The 16115-nt window shown below is 44.3% G+C and overlaps 6 protein-coding genes across 6 annotated transcripts; 4 read left to right on the top strand and 2 right to left on the bottom strand.

Moving 5' to 3' along the window:
• Positions 1-36: 36 nt before the first annotated feature.
• Positions 37-2485, bottom strand: V1514DRAFT_346388 (Endonuclease/exonuclease/phosphatase; the record flags this gene model as incomplete). Its single annotated transcript, XM_066929266.1, has 3 exons — positions 37-1073; positions 1153-1374; positions 1444-2485. 3 exons carry the CDS (start codon positions 2483-2485, stop codon positions 37-39), a joined length of 2301 nt encoding a protein of 766 aa, XP_066784969.1.
• A 1971-nt stretch (positions 2486-4456) lies between these two features.
• Positions 4457-6615, top strand: V1514DRAFT_206489 (Alg9-like mannosyltransferase family-domain-containing protein). Its single transcript, XM_066924684.1, has 5 exons — positions 4457-4848; positions 4909-5035; positions 5099-5616; positions 5670-5902; positions 5977-6615. Exons 1-5 carry the CDS (start codon positions 4711-4713, stop codon positions 6506-6508), a joined length of 1548 nt encoding a protein of 515 aa, XP_066784968.1. The 5' UTR covers positions 4457-4710; the 3' UTR covers positions 6509-6615.
• An 875-nt stretch (positions 6616-7490) lies between these two features.
• Positions 7491-9430, top strand: V1514DRAFT_326370 (uncharacterized protein). The gene is made up of 3 exons (XM_066926786.1): positions 7491-8010; positions 8104-8463; positions 8542-9430. The coding sequence occupies exons 1-3, from the start codon at positions 7735-7737 to the stop codon at positions 9034-9036; spliced, it is 1131 nt and encodes a 376-aa protein (XP_066784967.1). The 5' UTR covers positions 7491-7734; the 3' UTR covers positions 9037-9430.
• Positions 9163-10005, top strand: V1514DRAFT_318355 (uncharacterized protein; the record flags this gene model as incomplete). Its single annotated transcript, XM_066925884.1, has 3 exons — positions 9163-9336; positions 9391-9885; positions 9943-10005. 3 exons carry the CDS (start codon positions 9163-9165, stop codon positions 10003-10005), a joined length of 732 nt encoding a protein of 243 aa, XP_066784966.1.
• A 2319-nt stretch (positions 10006-12324) lies between these two features.
• V1514DRAFT_350657 (Metallo-dependent phosphatase-like protein) lies at positions 12325-14390 on the top strand. The gene is made up of 2 exons (XM_066929419.1): positions 12325-12828; positions 12881-14390. The coding sequence occupies exons 1-2, from the start codon at positions 12586-12588 to the stop codon at positions 14153-14155; spliced, it is 1518 nt and encodes a 505-aa protein (XP_066784965.1). The 5' UTR covers positions 12325-12585; the 3' UTR covers positions 14156-14390.
• V1514DRAFT_350656 (uncharacterized protein) lies at positions 14290-15838 on the bottom strand. Its single transcript, XM_066929418.1, has 2 exons — positions 15400-15838; positions 14290-15326 (listed from the first exon to the last, which is right to left on the bottom strand). The coding sequence occupies exons 1-2, from the start codon at positions 15590-15592 to the stop codon at positions 14590-14592; spliced, it is 930 nt and encodes a 309-aa protein (XP_066784964.1). The 5' UTR covers positions 15593-15838; the 3' UTR covers positions 14290-14589.
• Between the last annotated feature and the right edge of the window lie 277 nt (positions 15839-16115).

Below are 16115 nucleotides of genomic sequence, written 5' to 3'. Positions count from 1 at the left end.
CCCCAAATTTATTTTATTATATAAATATATTTTTTTTCATCGTCGATGATGTTCATTAGCAAGATAATGAAGTTTAGCTTGTTCGATAGTTTCATGCACGTACGCGTTCCATCGTTCGTGTGCCCGCTTGCGAGCAATTTTGGCCAGGTCCGAATCTATGGTCTTGATCTTGACCTCATACGATCCACTAACCGGTCGATGATCAGACACGCGCACATCTTGATGAGCTCGATACGTGACGGGCACGATCTTGTCATTGCCACTGCCACCCCCGCCTCGATAAAAAATGCGGTCGCACCATGCCGGCGTGCGTTTTTTGTCACTCGAATCGTACGTATCCGTCCCGATATCATACTTATACGTCGGCTTAAACTTGATCACGGGCTCACTAAACGGGCGCAACCGAAATCCGGGATTTTTTCGTAACTGGCCCAATAATTGATCCGCCGCCAGTAACTTGCCCAACCCATCATCATCATTATCGTCGTCGTTGCCTTGATCTTCATGATGATCAGCATTGACAGAAACATGGTCGAGTACCTTGAGTACGGGCACGCGGTGCATGTTAATTCGATAATTCATGTCACCGTTGATAAAGCAAATCTCATGATCCAAAATCATGGTGCCATCACCGCCACCCACAAACACGTCTTGCTGATGATGATAACTTGCCGCAACCGCGGACGTGATTTTGGATTCCATAATGTTGGCCACGTCGTTATTGCGGGCGATCACGTGCGACTGGCCGGCAGCCAGGTGGCAATTCACAAAGCACAGTGACGAGTGATCGACCGTGAACCTTGAAATCAGCGCGCCCTTGTTGCCGTGCAAGCCGCCCAGGCCGGTCTTGACCTGGGACGACGCCAGGTTGCTCACGTCATTTCGGATCGTGTCCTTCACGAAAATGCACGTGAACAGGCCGACGAGCTTGTCCGAGTGCAGCAACACGTACCGGCTTTCCAAATGCGACACGGCTTCGGTCAAGCATTCCTGCCAGGCACGGTATTGATGCGACATGTTATTACTGTTACTGACCGCCTTGTCCTTGTGTTTTTTGTGCTTAAACATGTTTTCTATTTAAAGGCCCCCCATAATGTTAGCAAAAAAAAAAAATCATGGCTTCTTATTTTTTAAAACTTAAGAGATACATACTCGCAGTGACGGTCTTTTTGTCGAGTTCAATCAATTCCTGAAATCCAAATACAATGATCTCAGGGCTATCCCCCGATTTAACAAGGTTGGCAAGAAATTTGGCATCCGATGACGTGTGTTGCAATTCTTGCGGTTTTGCTGCCCCCACGTTCCATGTGCAAACCAGCACCTTGATCGTGCGAAACAAACAATAATCTGAATCATGTTCTTGCATGTTTGTTTCTAAAACCACATTTAGATTAGTTTTTTTTATCCACGTAATAAGTGTTACCTCTATTTTAAAAGCCTTACCTAACCAATCATGTTGCAACAAGCCGTCCCAAATCGTAAGCACGTTCTCGGCAGCAGCCACAGTGACCACCGGCATTGATCCGGTCTTGAAAATCGATGACCGATCGACCACAATCTCACGCACCGGTCCGTCGTGCGCTTTCCAATCTTTCATCACCACCCAAGGTCGTTGCCGCACGTCGTACACGTATACCATGCCGGTCCTGAACCCGACCCACAAATGATTGCCAACCGCGGCCATGCTCGTGATTTTATAAATCGACACGCTGATCACGTCCACGCACGTCAACTTGGATCGCGAGTACACTGACACCTTGCCGTCGTCATGACCAATAAACACCAAATCCGGCACAGACGGAACCATTGTCGCACAAGTGATCTCGCCCACCACAGCCTGCGTGGCTGTCATTGGTCTTGACACGGCAAACTGGACTTGATTTTCCGAATACGATGGACGGTACACAGTGACTTGCCGTGACCGGCCGATCCACAACGTGTCGTTAACCACAATGCCATATTGACAACTCACCGGCACCCGGTTTGTCTTGGGCACGCCACTCAGACTCGGCAGGCCGTCTGGTGATGACACGGACGGACCCCACGTTTGCAACCTGCCGTCTTCATCCAGCGTCCACATTTCATAGCCGCATCGGAATATGCCCTTAATAGAGGATGAATGAACGCCTTGCCGCTTGTTGACGATTTTCAACCGGGCAACGTCAATCTCGAGCAACACGCCATCCTTGGTACCTAACCAAATCATGCTGCCTTCGTCATCAACTTCAACAGATGACTTGAACGCTGCGGCAGTGACCCGATACTCAGGGTGACCAACATGACCGATACATTGGCCATCCGATATGCGCCAAAATTTGGTCACCACGGAAGACGTGCACACGTAATCTCCTGACACGCAGTATACTTTAAAATCATACTTGCAAGAAATCTCATGCCTGACTTCTGACCGCGGCACCGGTGGTCGCCGGTTCGCTCGAGAAGAGTCAGGGTAGTCATTCACCTTATCGGTCTCTTCCAGTAGCATGTCGTCAGAGTCATAATCCTGATCCTGACCTGTTGTTAACTCTACGCCGGAGTCTTCTGTTGGCAAAATTTCTGCCACTGCCGCCGTTTTTATGGTTGTTGTTGTTGATGGTACTGATACTGGTACTGGTATTGGTACTGGTACTGGTACTGGTGGAGCATATTGTTGCTGTGGTTGCAGATATTGTAATTGTGAGTGTTGCAGGTGCTGTGGTTGTATTTGTGATTGTATTTGTGATTGTATCTGTGGTTGCGGTTGCTGTTGCGGTTGTGGTTGCTGTATTGTAGGCCTAGCCGATAATGGAGGACGCAAGGATGCTTGTAAAGGTATGGTCTGTTGGTTCGCAATTGCACTGACGCCTGGAGACGTGCTTCTGCTGTTCACGGCATCGCCTGCAGATGACGAACTTGGAATTCGTTCAGCAGCGACAATCTTAACCGGCAGGGCAACATGCGGAGGCAGAACGACAGGCCGCGGTGGCAACAATGGAGGTTTTTCAATCTCAGCAGATATCCGTGCCGGCAGCGCTGGAGGCGTTGCCGGTACTGATCCTGATATTGGCACAACAACTGGTGCCGGAGATTGTGGTAGTGATGCTGTTGTGGGCAAGTAATGATATGGTTGGCTAGGCTGAGGCGCGACATATTGTATCGGCGCCGGTTGAGGAGTTGACGGCGCAATATAGGATTGAATCGTTGGTGTTGGTTGAGCGTGCTGTGACTGCTTCTGTGGTGGAGGAGCGATATATGGTTGAGGAGTGGGGCTGGCAGATAATTCTGGCTGTTGCGACGCAAATTCTGGCGCATATAATGATGCCAATGGTGATGGTGATACATGCCGAACTTGATGTTGCAAACCGGGCACTGCTGAACTAGTAGCATTCCCATGAGCATGCGGTGGAGGTGGGGGTGGAGGAGAAGACGAACAGAGAAGCGAAGGAGAAGAAGGAAATGATGAACCGATAGAGTGATTGAAATATGAAGGCGGGACAATCATTGATCGGCCACGAGAGTGTTGATGATGCTTCTGTCGGGCTAATTCTGATTGTGGTGACTCAACTGCAGTCTGAACAGATTGATTACGTGAAGTTACGGACCCGTCGCCGTCGTTGTGGTGATTGTCTCCGGTAGGTCTACAGTTGCTAAGAATTTGTTCGTGGTTATCTAGCGCAACCGCGGTCGCTGTAGTCTGTAATTTATTTGTCGTAAGATTCCTATCAAAAAAAATAGAAGGGAAAAAAAAAAAAAAACTTACCATGCGAGAAGGAGAATGCGATTGTGACCTCTGAATCGATCTGGAGTCCACGAATGTGTACGGCTCTTGATCTTTAAAAATTGAAGACACACTGAGTGCTGCTGTTGCTGTGTTTTGAGGCGTCGCTGGTGGTTCAATTCCATTGTGATCCTTGCCGCCTGTAACCTTCCTCAGCACTTGCGGTTTCGGATGGATCGGTGGCGGCGGTCCTTTTGCAGATGTTGATGACGATGACTTGATTGGCTCCGGATTACTATTTGATCCGATTGAATTTGATATCGCTGCATTGAATGATGGCGTTGGTGATCGCGACGTCACGCCTGTTGTTGTTGTTGTTGTTGTTGACAGCGGCGGCTTGACAGGCGGAGGCTCAGGTTGTGGCTCCTTGTCACTAACAGCAAATTGCTCCCATCGTGATCGAACACTGCACACTGACGGCAATGACGATTCGTCGGTCGACATTTTTTTCTTATTCTTTTTGGGCCACGCCGGTTTCAAGCCGGTGTTTAAAAAGCAAGTTCAACGCCCCCCTCCCCGCACACGGACGAGGCGAGCAAGAAATTCTAACAATAATTCAACAAAACAACAGAAAAAAACCACCGTTTTACTGTACTGATTGATGACTTCTTTCTTCAATCAACCGAAATCAAAGTGTGAAAATGAGCGGGGTCGGCGGCACGGCCGGGTGAAACATGAAATGAACCAGAAAAAACTTTGTTAATGTGGCTTGACCGCTCTCGTAACTGATCGTTATGTATTATATATCTATAGTATCACAAGTAGATATACTAAATTTACCGAATATGGATCATTAACGATCTTGTTGGATGTGGAACCGGCCGGAGGTTGTTTGATTACGTTTTGGGGCTTTTGGCGCTCATGCTTCAAGCCGCACGAAAGCATGGAAGCAGGAACTGTTCATCAGTTCATTTGTTATTGTTTAAAAGGCGGAATATTGGCAAAATAAAACGATGATTGACGTGCTAGATTATTCATATCTAGTGCTAATTTTGGTGCATCTGTTTGCATCACCGTTTACAAAAGTGGAGGAGTCGTTTAATCTTCACGCGATTCATGACATATTGATGCACGGATCAGACATTTACTCAGTGAGCGTGGGATTGTTTTTTTTTGTATGAACTGCTGACCGTGAGATATTCGATGTTTAGTATGATCATTTTGAATTCCCCGGAGTCGTGCCCCGGACGTTTATTGGTGCAATTGTGATTTCATTGCTGGCGAAACCTGTTCAGTTACTGGCGCCCTGGACTTCCAAATTTGCACTACAATACATTGGTGAATGCAACCATGACAATTTATTTTAAAATATAAGTTTTTTTGGTTCTAATATTTGTTTAGTTCGTGGAATACTGGGCCTGATCAATGGATTTTCATTGATTTACTTCCGCCGGGTCGTGACACGTGCGTTCGGCAACTCGGTCGGGTTCTGGTTTGGCTTGTTTCAATACTCTCAGTTTCATATCACGTATTATGCATCTCGCACGTTGCCCAACATGTTTGCATTTCCATTAACCACAATCGCCTTAGCGCTGTGGATTCACGCTCAATCCGGCAACAACAACAACAACAACAACAGGCATGGTCAGCAGCAACTTCAAACAACAATCGCAATTTTAGCATTCGCCACGATCGTGTTTCGGTTCGAGATTTTGATTGTGACCGCTGCAGTGGCTCTTTCGTTACTGATTAACCGACAGTTATCTCCAAGTGTGATTATTGTTGCCGGTTTAAAAGGTGGAATTTTTGGATTAATCTTGTCTGCGATTGTTGATTCGTATTTTTGGCAATTTCCTTTAATTCCTGAAATTTGGGGGTTTTATTTTAATGCCATCTTAGGAAAATCATCTGAATGGGGGGTATGAAATCGCATGGTTCTTTTATTTTATTTTTTTTTGACTAACCAGGGTAGGTTGAACCAATTCATGCGTATTTTAGCAAGCATATTCCAAAGTTACTGTTAAACCCGGCTGCACTGCCGCTTGCCGTGTTTGGTATTTTGTTTGATCGGCGGAGTCACAAGTACGTTGCACCTACGGTACTGTTTATCAGCGTGTATTCTTTACAGCCACATAAGGAATGGAGGTTTATTATATATGTTGTTCCCTTGATTTCGCTTTATGCGGCATTTGGAGCATCGTGGTTGTAAGTTTTGCGATGGGGACCTTTTGATTTCAACTATCTGACAAATTTTTAATTTTTGATTTTAAAAAAAACAGGTCGACAAGAATACATAAATCTTTTGTTTACAAAATCACGTCATTTCTCATTCTTAGCCTTGTCGGTTTAACTTTTTTGCTGTCAGGCGTGTTTCTTTACGTGTCGTCGTTAAACTACCCGGGCGGTCAGGCGTTGCAGTTTTTAAACCATCAGGCTACGACGACAAACGTGAGCGTGCATCTAGACGTGTCCACATGCATGACTGGGGCCACATTATTTTTGCAAACCAGGCATGGCTGGGAATACGACAAGACTGAACACAAGCACGAGCAAGAAGCAAGTTACGACAGATTCACGCATGTTATTTCGGCCGATGCCGACTTTGCTGCGCATGGTCATCAAGCAACAATGCGAACTATACCAACTATTGATGAACATCATGGCAGTGACTGGCACCGGCAGCATGCAGTCAAGGCGTTTGCCGGAATCAATCCGGTATGGACTCACAAACCTGAGTTTTTCCTGCAACCAGGTTGGTGGAACTATGTAGTGAAGTTACAAGACCGGATATTTGTTTACAATCGCCAGTAAATGTTTGGGAAAGGCAATCGACGATTGGAGCTCGCTCTTGGTGTTTGGGTGATGTATATATAATTGATGGTTTCTCTATTTGCTGTTGGGTGCGTAGCCGGGTTGGCATGAAAGATTTGTTGTCAGTCTCAAATTTCAACAATCTCACCCCTCATTGACTTTGAGTCCGAAGCTTTTGAGTCCACTTCTGAACATAAGTTTCAGTCCCGAGCATATGGAAATTAACACGGAATCTTCCAATCTTGACCAACAACTCTCGCATTTTGCACTCGGCACTAACCACGCGATCAACTTTTCATTGTTTCGGCCACCATCTCATTCAACCATGTTAAAGTGCCTACTCGACCCCGGCGCTTCGTCAAGGTTTATTTTGCGCCACTGTAGTTGAATCTGCTAGTTTGAAAGACAAAGTATTTTCTTCATTCGGCCTTGCCTACCGTCTCACAATTGACATGAGATTGTCCCTTTTATTCGTTCTAATGCAACTCTCAGCAAGGGACTTTCACATTATGTACGTAATTACCCAGAAAGTCCAAGTGTTGGGATTTGCCCCGTCCCGAACATTAAATATTACGTTATATAAGTAGTCTCGCGGTCGCCTCCCGCTGAGAAAGTTTTTCCCTTTTTTTTGGTTGAGGTTAAGGTAAATTATCTACAACAGATATTTTTATAGGCGAATATTCCTTCTAACAGACACATTTGCAGTTACTTTATATTTCTTGTTTATTTCGGGTATTTATATTTGTATTGTGTGCTAGTTGTACGTGGTGTGTTAATCTTGGTATATTTTAATTGTTGTTCAAATTATATTTCATATCCACACTATCGTGTAGTCTGCAACTGTTGTTCATGAAACCAAATTGCTTGTCAAGCTTTTACTGAACCCTAAGCCTGGTCGTAAACATCCGACAGTATCGCTAGTTACCATATTAACATGACCAAATCTTCTATGCAGTTTTTTCGCAGATAATACAACGTTTACAATACCATCACCATCATCCTTAACATAACAATTATCCTTCAATACATTCAAAAAATAGTTCCCATTCCTCTGTACTAAATCTATCACTGAATTGTTGGCCAAAAACGATAAAAATAGGTGCGAAGGGGGCAATAAGGAACCGTTTGCTTTGGTAGAACTCGATGGTCTGGTCTGTGGTTATCAGACTTACGTGAAGTCGTCGAATGCGTTGCTTGAGTCCCAGAAGCATCTTATATGTGCTCAGATGATGGAAGCTACAATTGATTCAGCTTATTGGAGCGAGTTGTTTAAAGCATGTTATGAGCCACGAAAAGGCATGGATGCTAAAAAGATTTGGGAGTATATTAAGGAAGATGCTTTTGAAGATACGTTCCTTGGCTACATCACTTCCCAATCTCAGTTTTTTGAGAATTATTCTTTTTCAAGCAATGTTGATGTCACCGACTGCCTTTATGAGATTAATAGCACATTTGATGAGTTGGAGTCCAAAGTCTGTTTTAGTTCACCTATCAAGTATGGTGTCACTGAGCGCATCTGTTGGACACTTAAGTTTTTCAGCAGAAACACCAACTATGCTGATACGACAACAAGGATTGCCAGCTAAATTGCTAAGTTTTCCTCGACTGCGGAAGCAATGGCATTTGTAAAAAGTCAGCTTCTTTATAGGCAGACCAACCTGAAGGCAATGAATAATGCTGTATCGGTAAATGGTGTATTTCAGAGACCTAAGAAAACAGAGACAAAACCGTCAGCGCGAATAGTAGACAAAAAGGTTATATCACGTAAGGTCAAAGAAAAATGTGACTTTTGTGGAAAAAAAGGGCATATACGCGAGAGCTGTTTCAAGTTTATGGCTAAGAGATTTAAAGAATTGGAGGCAAATAACGAAACCCCTAATCGTGAACGTGTCCAACTTGTGACAGACACGGAGCTTGAAGAGAGCAATTGGGTGGGGTATGTTGATAAAGAGTTGGTCAGCTTTGCAGGCTCGAATAAAACGTAATCAAATTGGGTTGTGGACACAGGTTCCGGTTATCACCTTTGTGGGCAGAAGGACATGTTTATTTTTGAAAAGCATGCTACTCTTCCAAAGCTTCGACCAGCCTCGGGACATTCCATCCGGATTTTAGGTATTGGTACGGTAAAAATCAAATTGTCCACGGTAAAGGGCGAAGAAGTTTGTATGACCTTAAAGAACGCGTGTTATGTGCCGAATCTGTTGGTGAACATCTTCTCGGTGCGTCAGTTGGCATCGGAGTCGTGCCTAATTATAGGCCCCAAGATGTGCTCGCTTGTTTTGGCCAACAATTCAGTGATAGATTTAGTACAGAGGAATGGGAACTATTTTTTGAATGTATTGAAGGATAATTGTTATGTTAAGGATGATGGTGGTGGTATTTGTAAACGTTGTCTTTTTGCGCGAAAACTGCATAGAAGATTTGGTCATGTTAATATGGCAAGTTGGTGTTACCCGGCCATCTCATGTGAATTACGTGTTATGGTCAATCGAATCCTCAAGTTCAACTATATATGTATACGTATATAGATTTGACATATAAGACATTTAAATTTCACGTTCCTTAAACAGGAAGTATCTTCTGTGATCTATACCTACTGTACTTCATTTTTGAACAATATCCTGCTGGTCATTCACATTAACAGCGCTCCAACGATGCATTCTTCAGAAATTGAGCGAATCACAGCCGAGCCATTATCCGAAATGGATCGTGCTCAAAAGATTAGGGACTTTGATCAAATCATGTTGCATTTTGAATTTAGCCAGAGCACTGTGCAAATTCAAGGATCGTTCAAGCCGATCACAATGCTACGTTTCATGAGAGAAGAAGTTGGGGATCTTGACTGAAGTTTTTTTTTTTCGTTTATTGATTCTGAGCTGCAGAAAAGAGGATTGGATTTAGTCAACGTCATGTCTAGGTTGGACTGTAATGTATCTAGTCGTTCCACGGCGGTGCTTGAGCAGAGCCTCATCACGTTGGGTGGGGATATTTTAGATATTTTTTTCTGCCCTGTATGTTATTTTGGAAGATTAACTGTACCATACTTATTTGAAGCAGTTAGAGCATTAGCCGGGAAGACACTCCAATTTAGTCCCGAATCAGCTGAATTCATCGATCAAGATGAAGTTATGGGTACTTCACGTCGCGACTCGACCTTAAGGGAGTCATGTCTTATTCGTGATTGTCACCGATGTGTCATAACTCGAATGTTTGATATTAACGTTGTTCGCAAGCATCAAGGTGAAGGTCCTATAATTGATTATCATGGGAATGAGTTATTACCTGGTGATCTAAATGTTGGTCCTTTGAAAGTAGCCCACATAATCCCCCACTCACTTTTATCTTTCAGAAATGTCAGCGGAGCAGAACCGAGACTGGTATGTTTGCACGTTTGGGAGTGCAAGTAATCTAACGTCTTTCTAACTGTCAACTAGCCTGAGCCAAAGCGATTTGCTTTACAAATTCTGAAGATGTTTAATCCTGTTGCCGTGCAATAACTCGAAGGGTCAAACATTGATCGACCGATGAATGGTCTAATTCTGTCTCTTCAAGCACACTCGTGTTTTGGTAATTTTGAAATTGCATTCAACCGGGTAGAAGGCGAAGAACGTACATACATTATTGACTACGTGCAATCAAAAAGATTTGGAATGCCTGCATGTTCCCGTCATGGTGACATTTGATCTGGCGCCAGATAACAATATAGAGTTGCCTTTTCCTGAGCTTTTAAAGATTCACAGGGCAGTTGCTTGTATACTTTATTTTTAGTGCAGCAGGTGAGTATATCGACAAGTTTCTTGAAGATATGGATGAGAATACGGTAGCAGAGAATGGAACGTCTCCACTTGATGAGTACATTCGCTTCAAGCTGGCATTTGCGGGCGACCCCATAGCGACGTGGTCGTAGTATATTTGCATTCAGAAATGGAATGTCTTAAATAACCAATTTTTTTTACATGGGACAGAGGGATTGGTTGGAGGATTGGCTCAGCTTACTCGCCTTGGACGATACTCTACCAGAAAGACCATTGACCTGGTCAAATACGTTATAGTAATATATATATCTCAATCTATTATGGAATATTACACGTCTGGAATTACCGTCATCGATGCGCGTTAACCAAGTGTTTTAGCCTGAAACAGAGGCGTTGTAAGCAAGGGGTCGGGGTGCAAGTGATGAAGGGTTTTCCGCCAATAGTTTGTTGAAAAGTTGGCGGTGATCAGCTAAAGCCGTCAAAAAAATTACAACCTGCCCAAGGTCGCTCTCATCTTGCCCGCGAATATCGCCATTCATCGATCCTTCGCACTACGACGCCTGCGGCCTATTCCGGTCGTCCGAAGGACCTTGGGTAGCGTTTCGCCAGGGTTTCGAACAATGTGAGAAAAGTCTCAAGGTCCTTCGGACATAGCCACCAATTGGCTGCTGAATGAGTAAGCGCCACAATAACGTGGTCTTGAATGAGTTCTCATGACCAGTACGACGGGGAAAAGGCCTTGGTGACCCTGGATGACCAATCGTCATATTTTTGGTAGTCTCCGGAGAAACTGGGAATCCGCACGGTGTTTAACATGCCAAAGTATTTCGGACAGCGAGCGCCGTCGCTCCAGCAGTGGCGGTTGCTTCGCGGGTCGACATGATGATGATAAATTAGAGCCCGGGTACGACCTCCAAGTGTGACAGGGTGCGTGGGGTTCGCTGCCTGTAAGTCCGAATATCAGTAACTAAGTGGATTACCGAATGAACTACAAGGGACCATACCTCCATCTCCATGCTCCAGCACATGTCCCTGCTTACAATTGATTGATTATGTTTTAATTGACGCGAGTTATATAATTAACTATAGAATCATTTATGTCTACAGACAAGGCGGCACATTACGTGCGCAAATGGTTAAAGATACTTATGGCTGTTGTCAAACTACAAGATATATATATGCAAAAAATTCAAGTAATGAATGAATCGATACATATTTCGGGTTCAGCTTGAGTTTGGTTAATGGGTTCTTTAGATTCTAAACACCGCGACTTACGTGCAAACGATTTGTTTCGTCACGAAAGACGCACGACGGCGCCGCACCGTACCTGTGCCCGTTCTACTATCACGATGACCACCAACATGATCATCATGATGTTCATGATGACCAACGATATCCTTAAGTCGGATGTCATCCTACAGGTGGCTTCAGCCGGGGCGATACTTACAAGAATCATTTAAAAGCAGTCCATTTCGCTTACCTGCCCGGCACGAGAAAACGGCACCGGCCAAGCGCGGCCGGCCGATGCCGGGCCTGTGATCACAAGTTTGCCACGGTTGTTGAATGGCTTAGTGATCATGTTGAAGTGCGAGACCCGAAATGGCGATGCCCCAGTTTGGCCAGCAAGAAATGATTACCCCTCGTCATGTTTACGATTTTGTTTGAATGAATACAGTTTAAATTCTTCTGCTGCTGCGCACCAGTCGAGTGTTGAAAATGTAGAAGATATATATATAATACAATTTAATGCCGATTCAAAAAAAAAAAAAAAGCGCTGTTAGAGGTCCAACCTGAGATAAAGTGGAACAAGAAATGAGAGAAGAAGATTGAGAAGTGAACAAGACAGATTAATATTGGGATTGAAGTCGTTTAAATGAACGTGAGTTTGCTCTGCAAATATTTATTGGTTATAATCTATCTGGTCTCTGTCTGCGTGCAAGAAAATTACGTGTGCATAAACAGATGCCCAAACTTTAAATGATAAACAAATAAGCGTTTGCACTCAAGTAAATCAATACGATGGCAGCTGTTTCCAGCATTTATTATATAGATACAATATATATTAAAAAGAAAATTACAGCAAAAGATTTTTTGTTTTGCTGCCAGGCAAGGAATGAGTCTGACGTAGTGGCCACAAATTAAGTTTAATTCAAGATTCTGACCCTGTACAAGTCCAAATAATCCCCTAATGACTTTCCGTTGTTTAAAATTTGGAAAAAGGCCTCACTGCTGCTTATTCACACCTGGCTGGCGGATCATAATCAAGATTAATAAATAATACAAGATACAGATACAGAAGAAAAAAAAGGAGCCAAGAGGATCATGCCCACTTACGAGGCGTCTTATCCGCCTTCGATATACCATGCTCACAAGCCGAAACGGAGGCATGCGTTCGGTGCAGGCAAGTTCTATAACATTGCCGGATCAGGTACGGCATTGTTAAGAAAACTTTTCACTGTCGTAAACTTGTTTCGTATTATTTGGATATTCGTATTGATTCGTGGCGAGCGATGGGTGTTTCAAACCGCGATTGAGTCGTGCGATTGGAAAAATTGGGAAGACTGGGTAAATTTTATTATTAATGTTACTGTTGGAAAACATGACTAACAGGGCTAAGCCTGAAGATGCAACTCCGTCACGAGTAGTATTAGTTGCTGATCCGCAATTAGTCGATGGTCACACTTATCCAGGCCGACCATACCCGCTACTGGCCCTAACCGAGTTTTACGTTGATACTTACATGCACCGAGCTTGGACGTATCTCGAAACCAAGCTACAGTCTGACGCAACAATTTTTTTGGGTGACCTGTTTGACGGCGGCAGGGAATGGGATCATTACACATGGTTAAAAGAATACCAACGGTTTCAAGCCATTTTCCCACCTTCACAAGGAAAAATTACGTTATACGAAGTTGCCGGTAATCATGATATTGGGTTGGGAAACACCATCGTGGTGGAAGCATTGCGCAGGTTTCGAGCTTACTTTGGTGAACCTTCCCGGTCGGTCGAAATTGGCAATCACACGATCGTTTTGCTCGATACGGACTCACTCATGAATTATCATGATGAAGAAGTATTTGCACCACCACGAATTTTTTTGGAAGACCTGGTCGCGAAAACAAATCAAGCTGGTGATCATGCGTTGCCGCGCATCGTGTTGTCTCACATTCCATTTTTCAGGTTACCTGATAAATATTGTGGCCCGCTTCGGGAAAGCAAGCAAGCCATCACGTTGGTCAAAGGTTATCAGTATCAAAATGTTTTGCATCAAAACTTGTCTGAAGAAGTTCTCGACCGGCTGCGACCGATTGCCATTTTTTCCGGTGATGACCATGACGCGTGCCAGGTTAGACATGATTACGATAACGGTAACAAGCATGCCATCGAATACACGGTCAAGTCATTTTCCATTGCCATGGGTGTGAACTATCCGGCGTTTGAAATGATTTCGCTTTGGAATCCTAATCCGGATCACAAAGCCTTTCAAGGGTCGCAACCAACGTTCAAGGCTCATTTGTGCGTGCTGCCGTCACAGTTTGACATTTTCAGATCATATGCCAAACTTTTTTTTTTAACAATCATCGGATCAATCGCGGCTTCGTACCGCATTTGGAACAACAAAAAACGAGCTGCGGCAAAATCTGGCATTGGCTTGGGCATCGGCAGCGGTAGTGGCAGTGGCAATGTAAAGTCTAGACGTGATCGCGTGTTTCTGCCATACCCACCGTCGGTCAACATTGTGCTTGGAACATTGCGCAGTATTCAGCGGAATAAATATTACATGTTGATAGTAGGCAGGCCTGACACGTGGCAGAAAGAGTTTACGACGATGTTGGTCCATGTTGGGTACGTGGCTGTTCCTTGGTATTTTTACTTGCTTGTCAGGTTATAATCAAAAAAAAAAAAATTCAAAAAAAAAAAAAAAGAAAAAGGAATTTTGCATATAGCATGACTCAATTTTTAATCTTTCGCTACACGCAATCACTTTTGCGATTCGAAAGTTTTGTTTTTTATTGTATAAATATTCTTTTGTATAATAGTATCTTATCAAATTACAATTATTGTTAAATTAACAGAAACAAAAATTACATTGTATTATACAAGTTCGAACCCGCCGCGGTTCACCACGGTGGTACGATTCTCTAAAAATTAATCCAAAAAAAAAATAATAAAGATAACAATAGAATAAAAATACAATACAATACAACAAAATATTAGATTTAAAATCATTAAACTTGATAATTTTTATGCCATGCATGTCCTTACTGTACAAGAAAAGGTTCAAAATTATGGATCTTGTTAACTTCAGATCATAAAGATGTTTGTTTACAAGGTCGCGGTAGGCACTGCAATCTCAGTATATTCGGTAACGGTCGTAACCAAGCTGCCGAACGTATACACGCCAGGCGTGCAGCTGACGGTCACGTACGCGGTCTCGTGAGCAGTCACGTACAATGCGCCTTCGGTTTTGGTAGAAGTGGTCGTGCCGGCGGGCAAAAACAATGACAGATCCGGAATCTGAGTCACGATGGCCGTGGGGTAAGTCACGGTGACGGGTTCGAGTACGGTGGTCGTGGCAGTGCCGGTGCCGGGCGGGAACGCGTACGTGCCCGGCGTTAGCACGGTGGTTGCGTACGCGGTGGAGATGATTGGCGTGACGGTGACAAAAATGGTGACGGTGGAATATTGAGTCGACGTGACTTCATCCTCCAAAGTGGACGTGGACGTCAGAGTAGATGTGAGCGAGGACGGCGGAGAAGAAATGGATGACGATGGTGATGAAGTAGACGACGACGACAAAGAAGAAGAAGAAGGTGAAGATGAAGATGATGCAAACTCGGTTGTTTGCAGAACAATCGTGGTCTCGTGCACGACGGTCATGGTGGACGAAACCGTGAGCTCAACATGTTTGGTTTTCGTTGTCGTCAGGTCCGAACGTGACGAAGACGACGATGAGGATGAAGCCGGTTCGGTTGGTTCCACGGTCACGTACACGTACTGATAATCAGTCGAAGTATAATGCGTAGAATGCACAGGTGCGGCCGAGGTAGTCGTAGGCGGGACTAAAAAAAAAAAAACAAAAAGAGTTGTCAGACACAGGATTCGTTGAAAGTAATGCAACAAAAATGAGCGTACCGTAGTCGACCAACCAGCTGGTCACGTATGTGTAGCATTCATCATTGCCATGCGAACTGGCAGCCAACGCGTCCGGGATGGCAACTGGACCGCGTCGATGCCGGTGCCGCAAGTGCGACAACGACAACGAACCAGCTTGAACCACTGATGCGGCCAGCAACGACGCGAGCGAGAGCGACGTAAACAACTTCATTTGAACTGATTGAGGGATTGCCCCCCTTTCCAAAAAAAAAAAAAAAAAAAAAGTCCTTTAAAGAAAGGCTGAAGTGAGATGCAAACCGACAGCGACGAACGGTATGCCAAGCGTAGAGGCCTTTGAAACTACACGGAAAGAGTGGACGTGCCGAATCAAGCAGACGCGACGCGTCGGATAAAAAAAGGTGATGAAGGGGATATTACAGGGACGAAGGACGAAGAAGAAGAAAAGAGGAGAAGGACAAGAATGGGACGAAGCCGGAACTACACGGCTGAAGCATGCCACTACGTATATTTTCATGGTCCGTGTCGCATCGTGAACGGTTCTCGATGACCGAAAAGCGACGCTTTTTTGGACGCGATGGGAAAATCCACATTCTTCACGTCCATCGCGCGTTCCGTTTTGGCGCAAAGCTTATACAAATCCACCAGTCTACAATTCACGACTTAGTCCCAGTCCCTTTTTCTTTTTTTTTTTTTCATGTTGTTCTCAAAAGCATGAATATCATGAATGACAAGGA

This window comes from Lipomyces japonicus (genome assembly GCF_038497905.1).
Source record: "Lipomyces japonicus strain CBS 7319 unplaced genomic scaffold V1514scaffold_7, whole genome shotgun sequence".
NCBI classification, from domain to species: domain Eukaryota; kingdom Fungi; phylum Ascomycota; class Lipomycetes; order Lipomycetales; family Lipomycetaceae; genus Lipomyces; species Lipomyces japonicus.
Note: the sequence above shows the minus strand (reverse complement) of the source record. Positions and strands in the feature narration are given on the sequence as shown.

Coding starts and splice junctions, on each gene's coding strand:
- V1514DRAFT_350657 (XM_066929419.1), top strand. CDS start 12,586: ATGCCCACTTACGAGGCGTCTTATCCGCCTTCGATATACCATGCTCAC. Junction 12,829..12,880: donor GGAAAAATTGGGAAGACTGG/GTAAATTTTATT, acceptor AACAGGGCTAAG/CCTGAAGATGCAACTCCGTC.
- V1514DRAFT_206489 (XM_066924684.1), top strand. CDS start 4,711: ATGATTGACGTGCTAGATTATTCATATCTAGTGCTAATTTTGGTGCAT. Junction 5,617..5,669: donor GAAAATCATCTGAATGGGGG/GTATGAAATCGC, acceptor TAACCAGGGTAG/GTTGAACCAATTCATGCGTA. Junction 5,903..5,976: donor GCATTTGGAGCATCGTGGTT/GTAAGTTTTGCG, acceptor TAAAAAAAACAG/GTCGACAAGAATACATAAAT.
- V1514DRAFT_326370 (XM_066926786.1), top strand. CDS start 7,735: ATGATGGAAGCTACAATTGATTCAGCTTATTGGAGCGAGTTGTTTAAA. Junction 8,011..8,103: donor GTTCACCTATCAAGTATGGT/GTCACTGAGCGC, acceptor TAAATTGCTAAG/TTTTCCTCGACTGCGGAAGC. Junction 8,464..8,541: donor GGTATGTTGATAAAGAGTTG/GTCAGCTTTGCA, acceptor CTTTGTGGGCAG/AAGGACATGTTTATTTTTGA.
- V1514DRAFT_350656 (XM_066929418.1), bottom strand. CDS start 15,592: ATGAAGTTGTTTACGTCGCTCTCGCTCGCGTCGTTGCTGGCCGCATCA. Junction 15,327..15,399: donor CAGCTGGTTGGTCGACTACG/GTACGCTCATTT, acceptor TTTTTTTTTTAG/TCCCGCCTACGACTACCTCG.